The following is a 12,403-nucleotide window of genomic DNA, read 5'->3' as shown; positions in this document are numbered from 1 at the left end:
CTGATGAATTATAGCTTTAAAGTTTCCTTACTAATAAAGAAAAAAATATTTGCTTCCTCTACCTTAGAGACTTGGAATACCAATAATAATGCATGTATCAGAGTCCTAATAGCTTCAGGGTGTTTATTTTTTGTTTTTGTTTTTTAAGGGGCCATGATAAACTTGGTGATCCAAAAGTAATTCTGCAGATCCATATAAATGAAATAGTTGAAGTGATCATGGTGTGGAGCATGCCTGTAGTCCCAGCTCCTTGAGGACAGAGGCAGGAGGCTCACAACTAACTGTAGGCCAGACAGATTTGATTTGCACAGTGAGTTCCATGGTGGGGCTGAAACCCAGTGAGAGCCTGTCTCTATCTGGTTTTGTTTTTTTTTTTTCCTCTCTGTGTCTGTCTGTCCCTTCCCTCTTCCTCCCACCCTTTCTCTGTGCATGTTTCTAAAAAGTCTGAGTTTTTATTTTGCTATAGACTATAAAACAAATGTTAGATTGTCAAGATGGCTCAGCAGGTAAAGGCACTTTCTGCTGAGCCCAGTGGTCCTGAGCTTGAGTCCTGAAACTCAGATGGTAGGAAATCTGACTTGTGCAAATTGTCCTCCAGCCTCCACGTGTGCACCATGCTATGCACGTGCCCCTTCCCCAAAGTAACTAAATACATGTAAAAATGGTTTTTATCTGTCTGTCTATACTATCTATCCTATCTATTTACTTAAGCAGGATCTTATTATGTAGCTTTAGCTGACCAGAGCTCATAGACTAGCCTGCCAAGTGCTGGAATTAAAGTTGTGTGTCACCATGCCCAGAAAAAAAAAAAAAAATAATAATTTAGTAAGTGTAAAAATTGTGTTGAGTGACTTAATCAGTTGTAAAATACTTTGAACAGTCCACTCGTATATGGCATTAGGAAGTGAATATTACAAAAGCGTGTAATCATTTTTTTGTTGTTGTTGTTGTTTTTTGAGACAGGGTTTCTCTGTGTAGCCCTGGCTGTCCTGGAACTCACTCTGTAGACTAGGCTGGCCTCGAATTCAAAAATCCTCCTGCCTCTGCCTCCCAAGTGCTAGGATTAAAGACATGTGCCCGGCTTTCGTGTAATCATTTTAGAAATGATATCATTCACTTGTGAGCTGTAACTCCTGAAAAGTTAGAGCATTTTTGTCCTTTTATTGGGTATAGTACTTAAGACTCAGCTTGCTAAAGTTTTGGGAAGAGTTTAGGCAAACTTGTTAAGATCGTACTACTCATAAAACGGAAATACGAGTAAATTTAGTGTTCTAGACTAACAGTGGTCTGCAACCAGGCTAGATGTAGTGCCTCTCTAGTGAGTCCAAGCTGTTCTACATCACCAAGCTCCAGGTCTTCCAGAACTACAGAGAAAGACCCTGTCTTCAAAAACAAAACAAAACAAAAAGTAAAAATAAAATAAAAAAAAATAGTAGTATGAAACCAACCCACCATAGTTGTAGATTCTGCCTCTATGACTCACCCAACTGAAGATCAGAAATATTCCAAAAGAAGAAAAAGAAATGTGTACCTGTATTATACAAAGGAAGACTTTCTTCTTAGTATTATTCCCTAAACAATACAGGTTGATAACAATATAACACTGCATTAGCTATTATAAATATCTAGAGATAAAGTATATTGCAGGATACAAGTGGGTTATATATAAGCACTATAATATTTATACAGGATATTTGAACAGCCATTGAGCATTCAGAGATTTTAAAATTTTTTAGGGGTCCTGAAACCAATCCATAATATCAAGGGTTGAATGTATATTAAAATCATAAATGCTTTTTAAAAAAAAAACTCTAAGGGGGTGGGTAGTCTTAAAGGGAAAAGGAATCCTTGCTCAAAAAGTACCTTTTTGTTTAATTCTGATCATTTGCTTTGTTGAGCCATTTTTATTATGTGGCCTCTGACCTAGATAAATTTTTAATTCTTTAAATTCCTGCAGACATATTGTGAAACAGCAGTTTTAGGACAAGTGGAAGAGCTTACACCTATAAGTGATGGTTATTAAAGTGTGTGTTAATGTTTCTGTACTGGTAACTGTTTCCCTTGATTTAAAATTGTAGGCTTTTTATTAGAGGGTTGAAATCATCATGGATATAAAAAGATAGTTCTAAGGGACTGGAGTAGAAACTGAGATGCTTTATAACCAAGGTGTTTTCTTCTGGTTGTTAAGACCAGAGTCTTTATCAGTGAGTGCCCTGCTTGCTCTGTCGGCAATACATGATCAGTGAATGTCAATGCTTTGTTCCATTCACTTCACAGGGGCAGTGGAGGCCCTGTCTTAGGAATAGCTTGTTTGTTTTTCAGTTTACTGATGGAATCATTCAACATTGGCTTGAGATACTGACTATCAGGTTAAGCCAGTACTAAGTGACTCAGTGCTAATGACTGAGTCATCATGAAGGAGTACTTAGAAAAAGAACTTTAGGGACTAGAGAGATGGCTCAGTGGTTAAGAGAACCCAATTGCTCTTCCAGAGGTCCTGAATTCAATTCCCAGCAACCACATGGTGGCTCACAGCCATCTGTAATGGGATCTGATGCCCTTTTCTGGTGTGTCTGAAGACAGATACAGCCTACTCACATGCATACAAATAAATAAAATATGTAAAAAAATATATTCTCTAAAAAAAAAAAGAAAGAAAGAAAGAAAAAACTTTAAAAGGGTTCTTCATTTGAGACGTAACAAGATGGAAGTAAATTCTGATTTTTATAAGGTCTACTTAATGTGTGAATTGTACAGTATAAAAAGATTCAGAAAATTATGAATTAAGACTGATTGTGTCATAGGGCACAGTAAAGATACTGATTCAAAATAGGTTTGTCTTCCAGGGAGGGCACAGTGTCAATCTGTCTTGAATTCCTTTAGGTAAATTTTAATGTTTAAAATTCATAGTGCATATGTTCTTTTTGGGTGTCTGTTGAATGTGTTGTTCCAAGGCAGAAATGATGGTACACACTTGTAATCTCAGTACTTGGATGCTGAGATAGGGAGATTACAAGTTTTGAGAACAGCCTGGGTTGCATAGCAAGTTCCAGCTTTGGGACTGGAACTACAGTGGGTGTGAACCACCTTGTGGGTCCTAGGCTCAAACTGCCAGGGCTCTCTGCAAGAGCAACAAGTGTTCTTAACTTTACTGCATGAGCCGTCTCTACAACTTAAACTTAAAAAAAATGATATATTTATGTATTTTCTGTGGTGTGTATTTGGGTGTGCACATTCACATTACATGTGTGGAGATCCAAGGACAATTTATGGACTCTGTTTTCTCCTATTGCTTTAGGTCTCTGGGGAATCAAGCTTTGTTGTCTGGCTTGGCAGCAAGTGTCTTTACTATCATTGTTGGCCCTTAGATGTTTAATAAACACTCATAGTGTCCTTTCTGTGATTAACCTGAATTTTAAATAAGATTTAGCAAACTGTTTCTCTTAGTCCTTATATATAACCTCTTGTTTTTTAATGGCTATTAGCATTGAATGATCATAGTTAAATGGTTTGTATTTATATCATTTGATCCTGTTATTGATAGGATTTTTGTGAGATTTTAGATTAATATAATAGTCAAAGCTTTAGTTAGCTCTTTTTGATAATCTCTTTAAAATTGACACTTAAAAGGATTTACACCTATTTAACAGTACTAGTATTCTGCTCTATTGAGCACTAACAATTAACAGTCATTTTTAATGGCAACAAGCTGGTAACTTTGACTAGACACACATGGTCCTAAGTCTAATTACCAATAAGCTGTTTGGTCTTCTGTATTTGCTCATCACAACAGACCATGGATTTTTTGTTTGTTTTGTTTTTAGATTTCCCAAGGAAAATTATACTCATCTAATTGTACCTTGTGCCTCTGCCCTGAAAGTATCTGATGAGCAGTGGCTGTGGTTGTGTGTAGTTGTGACTTTAATTAGCATTCTAGAGAAAAATTTAAAAGTCCCGCAGATTCATGAGAGAGATAAGAGTCCGTGAGGGTTAAGAGTCCGAAGAAAGGGAAAAAAGGAGGAAAGATGAGCTCATGTGCTTAGGAAGGGATTTCAAGGGACCAAAAAGGTTTATGTTAGAGAGTTATGAGAGCAAGATGGATAGGCAATTGAACATTCCATGTAGAAAACCTTGAACTTGTAAATATTAAGGCCTTTGGATTTGTCTTATAGTAACATATTTCTGAGGCAGGAGACTATAGGAAATGGTATGTCTGAACTACTTATCAGACATAGTAACGGTAAACTTGAAGTGAGGTTAGCCAAGGGATTGGATACATTTAGGTAAAAATAATGTCCAGCTTTCTAGACCTGGCATTATAATGGAAAGGAAGGGAGGTGTGACTAAATCTGTGAGCAAAGGTTTGTGGGAGACAGACTTGAGGTAGAAATAATAATTCTAAGTTTAACCCCAGGCCTGGCAAAAATTTAAAAGTTAAAAGGAAGAGATTGAGAAGGAAGGAAAGTAAAGAAGAAAGAACTGAATGACAGGCTTTGAAGGTTAGAATTATTGCAGTATAGTTTAATTACAAGTTATCAATTTTAATTGTGTAACTTAGTGAGTTTTAATAAAGGCATGCAGTTTCTAAGTGCCACTGTAGTCATGGCGTAGGCCAGTTTTATCTCCCCATAAGGTTTCTTTGTACCTCGGCAGACAGTCCTCTACCATCAGCCCAAACCCTGGCAATCTCTGGGCTGTTTCTGTTTCTGTAGGTTTTTGCTTTTCTAGAATTTCCTGTAAATGAACCTTGTTTGTGTGGGGCTTTGGTTTAACATGGTCTTTGAGAGTCATCTATGTGTCTCATGTGTCAGTGGGTCTTCCAGTGTTTTATTCATTCATCACATGAAGGACATTGTACTGTTTTCAGAGTTTGAGTTTTTATTTATTTTTATAAAATACAGTTTTCTGTTTTCTGTTCATGTTGAGGTCAGAGGACAGCATATAGGAGCTATTTTCCCTCCTCTACCCTGTAAATTCCAGGGACCAAGCTCAAGTCATCAGACATGGCTGCACAGCCACATTCAAAGCCATCTTACTAGGCCCCACATTTAGTTTTACACTACCATACATAAAACTGCTCCAAAGAAGTCACACATACATTTTATATTAATATACATTTTAGCACTGAGACAGAAGGATTAGCCCAATTTGAGGCAGAGATTCACTGTGTAGCCCTGGCTGTCCCGGATCTGGCTCTGTAGACTAGGCTGGCCTTGCTTGAACTTTGAGATCACCTGCCTCTGCCTCCTGAGTGCCAGGATTAAAGGCTCGAACCATCACCACTGCCAGTGCCTGGCAAGATAACTTATGTTTAAAAAAAAAAAAAAAAAAAAAAAAAGCCGGGCATGGTGGCACACACCTTTAATCCCAGCACTTGGGAGGCAGAGGCAGGAGGATTTCTGAGTTCGGGGCCAGCCTGGTCTACAAAGTGAGCTCCAGGACAGCCAAGGCTATATAGAAACCCTGTCTCGAAAAAACAAACAAACAAACAAACACTTGCTGCCAAGCCTGGATGACCTGAGTTTGATCCCTGAGTTTGAACCTCCATAGTAGAAGAAGACCAGTGCTTACAGGTTATCAGGCTTCCACATGTGTGTCGTAGGCCCACACAGGAATAATACATGTAAAAGGAAAAAGACCATACATTTTTACTGTGCACTCTTTCATGTAGTATGCATGCTTGTGTTTGTTTTGTGTTCAAGTGTGCTCTCAGGTGTGTGTGTGTGTGTGTGTGTGTGTGTGAAGGCTAGAGAACCTCACTTTGTTGAGACAGGATCTTCTTTTGCATTTGGCTAGACTGGCTGGCCAGTGAGCTCTGGGTTCCACCCTGCACTGGTGTTACCTTCACGTACTGCTGTGCCCTTTCGTTTTTTGGGTTTTTGTTTGTTTGTTTGTTTGTTTTTGTTTTTGTTTTTAAAGCTGGGTGCCCATGGAAATGCACAAACCACAATGGATTCTTTTTTTTTTTTTTCTTTTAAGATTTATTTATTTTATTATATGTAAGTACACTGTAGCTGTCTTCAGACACTCCAGAAGAGGGCGTCAGATCTCATTACAGATGGTTGTGAGCCACCATGTGGTTGCTGGGATTTGAACTCGGGACCTTCGGAAGAACAGTCAGTGCTCTTAACCACTGAGCCATCTCACCAGCCCCTGCTGTGCCCTTTCTTACAAAGTGGCTGTTGGGTTTGTTCCTTTTTTGAGACAGGGTTTTTCTATGTAGTCCTGCCTGTCCTGGAGCTCCCTATGTAGACCAGGTTGGACTCAAACTCACAAACATCCTCCTCTTCCTTCTGAGTGCTGGGATTAAAGACATATGCCAACATGTCTGGCTTGTTTGTATGTATGTATGTATGTATGTATGTATGTATGTATGTATGTGTGGTTGGTTTTGGTTTGTTTCTGAGGCAGTATCTTACTCTATATAGCCAAGGCTAATCTCAAACTCAGGATCTTCCTGTTCCTGCTGGGATTATAAGTATAGATTTCACACCGGGCTGTTAGATCCCTTTGTATCTCCACAAGTGAAATAGGAGAAGTTTAGTTTGCGTACATCCTTGTTAATACTTGCTATTAGCACTTTTAATATTATCAGGTATTGAAGTGTGTGTGTGATCCAGAGTAGGTAAAAGCATGCATGTGGAGATGAGAAGAACAACTCCTGGGAGTCATGTTTCTCTTGCCCTGAGTAAAGTCTGGGAATTGAATTGTGCAAGTGTCTATAACCTTTGAGCCATCTCTCTAGCTAGCTAAGTACACTATGCACAAAACCATGGGTACTGTGTAGAGACGTGGCGTGGACACTGAATTCTAAAAAGTGACCCCCACAGGCTCTGTAACATCTCTCTTTTTTTTTTCTAGATACATTAAGTCTCTGTAACTGTCTTTGTTTGGGTTTTATTGCTGTGAATAAACACTGTGACCACAACAACTTTTATAAAGGAAAACATTTAATTGGGGCTTACTTACAGTTTCAGAAGTTTTGTCCATTATCATTGTCATGGTGGGAAACATGGGCATGCAGGCAGAAATGGTGCTAGAGAAGGAGCTGAGAGTTCTTTATCTTGATCTGCAGGCAGCAATGTGTCACATTGGCCAGATCTGAGCTTTTAAGACCTCAGAGCTCACCAGTAACACCCTTCCTCCGGCAAGGCCATACCGCTAGTAGTACTATTCCCTATGACCAAACATTCAAGCGCGTGTTTATGAGGACCATTCCTATTCCATCACCACAGTAACCATTGACGAGTTAACGCTCCTTCCTAAGCGTTGGTGTGTTTTCATTTGTGGAATGTGAAATAGAAGATGGAAGTGCTTAGTGTCTGATGTGAATAGTAGCTGCTGTCATCATGGTCTACTTACATAACTAGGGGACTTAAATACAGATTTTATGCCTCCATGAACTGGTGACATTGAGATCACTGCCCTTTTTTCTAGTTCAACTGGGTTTGTTCCCCATGTGGTAGCCAAGTAGTTTTACTCAGGGGCTCCCACAAGTGTTTAGTTGCATTTGTCTTGTCTAAGAATATAAATATCTTAGGAAAGACTTGAGTAGGTCATCTGTTATAAAAGACTCCATACAACTGTCATGGAATTTACATTTCTTCTGGCTACAGTATTGTACAGTCTATAAAGGCTGGCTCGTTCTATGTGCTTGGTAAATTTCTTAATCAGATTATCTTTGCTTTTAGTTGTTTGGGAGTAAGAACTTAAATTCTGGGGGCTGGAAAGATGGTTCAGTGGTTGAGAGCACTGCTACTCTTGCAGAGGACCTGGGCTCAGTTCCTATCACCAGTGTCACAGACAGCTTACAGTTGTCCAGAACTCCACTTCCAGAGGATTCAGTGGCCCCTTCTAGACTTTGTGGGCACCAGGCATGCACATGGTATACCTATAGACATGCAGGCAAACACTCATGGGCATAAAATAAAAATAAAAGTTTTAAAAGAACTTAAATCATTTCTGATATTTTATTATATTACTTTCATAAACTCACTGTGTAGAAGAGTGTCATTGAATTTTCAGTCTTGTCACAGCCTCCCAAGGGCTGGAATTGCAGGCACACTTTCCATGCTTTAATTCCTGACATGTTTTAGAGTTGAAAAGTAATTTTTAATATGTCAAAGATAGATGCCATCAATTAGACTTCCCACTGTTAGTGCTGACTATGTGGTTGAAGAAGTGTTGACAGATTTTCTACCTTATAGTTGCTTTGTCCAGTTGATTGTACTCTGAAGAAGCAGTCACTCGTGCACTTTACATGCCAGGTATGGGGAGATCCAGTGTCTACAGAGGGTTTCTCTGTAAAAATTAGGTGAATTCTTCTAACAGGTCTTTTTGTTATATATTTATGGAAACAGTACAGGTACTGAATAAGTCTAACGTATCTCTTCTTTGCAGGGTGGGAAAGCCCGTAAACACCGGAAGGATCGGCTACAAGATTTAATTGATATAGGCTTTGGCTATGATGAGACAGATCCATTTATTGATAACTCAGAGGCTGTGAGTAATATGTCTTCAATATGGCAGTAAGCTCTTGGCAGTAGACATCAAGGCAACTTAAAATATCTCAATGGATGTTTATTTGTGCTTTTTAAAGCTGTTTGTATAGCTCAAAGGTTTTTTAACCGTAGATTTACGTTTTTGTAATGTTGGCTTGTTCCTGTTAAGTTGTTACTATATTGCTGTCATAGGCCAGGTTTTGGCAAACTATAAAGGGCCATGTGGTAAATATTGTCGACTGTGGGCCATATGGTATCTCTTACAGCTCTTCTCCTGCTCTAGCATGAGCGCAGTCATGGAGAGCATGTACGTAGATTAGTGTGGCAACGTTAAGAGTAAAACTTTACTGATAGACTATAACATTTAAACTCATGTAATTTTCATGCATCACAGAATATTTAATTTGATGTTTTCCCCATCACTTAAAAAATGCAAAATTCATTCTGGCAGGCTGTGTAACAAACTGTTAGGCTGAGCTTGGCCAGCAAGCCCTGGTTTGCCAACAAGATAGTAGGCCATTACTTGTATGTAGTTTGTTGTACTTCCAGGTCTTTCAAGAATATTTTGGGGGCTGGAGAGATGGCTCAGCGGGTAAGAGCACTGACTACTCTTCCAAAGGTCATGAGTTCAAATCCCAGCAACCACATGGTGGCTCACAACCATCCTTAATAAGATCTGATGCCCTCTTCTGGTGTGTCTGAAGACAGCTACAGTGTACTTAGATATAGTAATAAAATAAATCTTAAAAAAAAAAAAAAAAGAATATTTTGAGTTTGATAGGTTGCTTATTTTCAGGTGCATAGTTAGCATTAATTCCTAGAGAAATCATTACTCCTTGCCCACACTGAGAAGTAAAGTTTTCTAACAGGACAAAGGCACAGTATTATATACTGTCAACCCCAGCATTGGTAGAGATGGGGGATCAGGAGCAAAAGCTCATTCATTCCTGAGACATAACAGATTGAGGGTGTAGTCTGGGATATATGAGACCCTATCTAAAAACATAAGCACATAAGTACATGGATTCACATAAGCACATGCACTCTCGTATACACAAGCACATACATTCATTCTCATACATGGGAAAAGGAATAATGTCCTAACCAAATGCTGAAAATGATTATATTAAGCTTAATCAATGGAAGAAACCATTGATATGCTTTCTTAATTTTGTAAAATTTTATTATTTGTGTTTGTGTATGTGCCTAGGAAGTTCAGAGAGGCCTTAGCTCCCTGAAGCTGGAGTTCTAAATAGTTATGAGCTGCCTGATATGGGTGCTGTGAATTGAATTTGGGTCCCCTGTGAGAACAATATGTGCTTTTAACACTAAGCCATGTCTCCAGCCCACTGATATATTTGAATTATATTGAATATTGAATTACAATTTCTGGGTATATGACTTAAACAAGAAATTTTTTTGTTATTAGGACTTCTTTGGTTTTATTTTTCTAGCTTTTAAAAGAATCATTTATGATGCTGGGGAGATGGCTCAGTTGGAAAGTATCTACCATGCAAGCATGAGAGCTTGAATTTGGATCTCTAGCACCCAGTACTGGGTAGATAGATCCTTGGGAAGCCATTCAGGCAGTTTGGACAGATCAATGAGAGACTGATCAATAAGATGAAGAGAGACTGAGGAAGACACCCGACATAGACCTCTAGCCTCCATACCCACATGCAAGGGAGTGTACCCTCACACACACATGCAGCACATACATACATAAATCAGTGATGCTAAGTCGGCAACAAAGCACAAGATGGATAGTAAGTACAAGGTAATGTTTTCCCCAGATGTCCCCCACCAAGAAGTAAATATAAGACTTTTTTGTAGTCATCGAGAAATTAACATTCAACCTGTATATCCTTGTAAAAAAGAAACAAATATTGCCATTATATATATCTTAAATATTCTTTTCTTGAAATTCAACATCTTCTAGTAGTATATATTAGTGCATAGATATCCTGCTTTTAATGGTTGTTACAGTATATTATTTACTGATTTTAGTAAAAATAGTTTTAATTCTCAGGGTTATGTGTTTGCAGGTAGTTGAGCATCTCATGTGCATTCATCTACTTGAATAAACATACATTCAGAATACTTTATAGAGTTCAGATAATATGACCGAGGCAGATTGATAGCAGTGGAATTTATTGGTCATGGGGTTTCCATCCTGAAGCAAGCTTCTGGAGGCCATTTTGGAATGACTTATAAAATAGTCCTGAAGGTTGGTGCTCTAGAGTGAAAGTTAGTTTGGCAGATACTTATAAAACTATTTAGTTTGTTGCTGCTATTGTATACCTTACTACAGTAGTGGTATATTAAGCACCAGGCTTTACCACCAGTATGTTTTGACCAAATTCTGCAACCTTAGCTCTAGCATCCAATTTCTCTTATGAAAGGAAGATGAAATTTGGGACAACAAGAATTATTAGTGCTCTGTCTTAGTACATGAATTAAGGCTTACCATGTTTTGTAGTAGGTAAAGTGTATGTTCTTCCATTTTTATCTGAGTATTAGATTATTCCAATGCCTAGGATTATGATATCCTTTAGGATTATCATATCTTTTGCAGTACTTAATAACGGTACTTAAATATTTTATGATTTGTAAATTAGTATAGCTTTTGCATGGCAATACAGCAGTTGGTTGCATATATAGTGACAGATGGAGCTTATATTGGTGAGAGAGTGATTGGAATGATTGTCAGCGCAGTGCACACTGGACATCATGTTCCTAAATTACTTGTGGTTTCTTTGCAAGGCATATTAGCAGTGTTGTTTAGAGTAGAGAGCACTTACCATTACTAAAACTTAGCAACTGGCAAGTTAAGATTGGAATGTTTCTATCTAGAGTAGTGACTGCTACTTGGAACTCCAAGAAGTCCAAGGTTCTAGTTTTATATTAGTTCCTAATTTGACATTTGATCAAGAAAGCATATGTCAGTGTTACCTAATTTTCTGTGCAATTACTATCTACCCAGTTTCTGTGCGATTACTATCTCCCAGAGTTATGTTGAGATTAAAAATAACAAAATTTAAATATGGTCAAGAGTATTAACCAGTATCAAACATTAGTAATAATGCTAATATGTAGATTTAAAATTCTGACTTACCCAAAAGGAAATCATTCATGGCAGTTGCATGTACCCATACTTTTACTTAAATAGCTTCTTAAAGTTAATATTGTATTTTAGAACAGATTTTTTTTTTAAATTCTTTTTAGGTTTTGGGGTTTTTAGTTTTGTTGTTGTTTTGTTGTTGTTGTTGTTGTTGTTGTTGTTGTTGTTTTGAGACAGGATTTCTTTGTGTAGCTCTGGCTGTCCTGAAATGTAGAACAGACTGGCCTTTCAGAGATCTGCCTGCCTCTGCCTCCCTCCCCAGTGCTGGGATTAAAGGCATGTACCATCACCCCCAGCTATTTTAATTTTTTTTGCATCAGAATCTTACTGTATAACTCTGGGTGTCTTGGAACTAGGCTGGCCCCAGACTCACTGAGATCTTCCTGTGCTACCATGTCTGGCTAGAACAGGTTTAGATTCACAGCAAAACTGAACAGAAAGTACAAAGAGCTTCCATATCCACTGGCTACACACACACACACACACACACACACACACACACAGCCTCCTTTACTATCAACATACTGTATCGTGGTGGTTGGTGTACCTGTTACAGTTGATGAACCTAGTCAGGACACTGTTATCCGCTAAGTTCATAGTTTGCACCTGCTGGTATGGTAGACTCTGTTGGTTTAGACAGATACTTATGACATATGTCCACTGTTATGACCGTAGAGAGTAGTTTCGCTCTAAAAAGTCTCTGTGCTCTCTCTGTTTATCCCTCTTGCCCTCCTGATCTCTGCTAACTCCAACAATCTTAGTGCCTTCAGTTTTGACTTTT

The 12,403-nt window shown here is 38.3% G+C and overlaps 1 protein-coding gene across 4 annotated transcripts in view; it reads left to right on the top strand.

The window, feature by feature from the left end:
* Positions 1-12,403, top strand: part of Ubn2 (ubinuclein 2) — a 68,677-nt gene that overhangs the window by 8,955 nt on the left and 47,319 nt on the right. For all 4 annotated transcript variants that reach the window (XM_029478831.2, XM_029478832.2, XM_021165456.3 and 1 more), the window contains exon 3: positions 8,401-8,502. In XM_029478831.2, the coding sequence (XP_029334691.1) occupies positions 8,401-8,502 (102 nt within the window). The remainder of the gene's footprint in view (positions 1-8,400; positions 8,503-12,403) is intronic.

Source organism: Mus caroli, unplaced genomic scaffold (assembly GCF_978045245.1).
Source record: "Mus caroli unplaced genomic scaffold, Mus_caroli_1 scaffold_7, whole genome shotgun sequence".
Classification (NCBI taxonomy): domain Eukaryota; kingdom Metazoa; phylum Chordata; class Mammalia; order Rodentia; family Muridae; genus Mus; species Mus caroli.
Note: the sequence above shows the minus strand (reverse complement) of the source record. Positions and strands in the feature narration are given on the sequence as shown.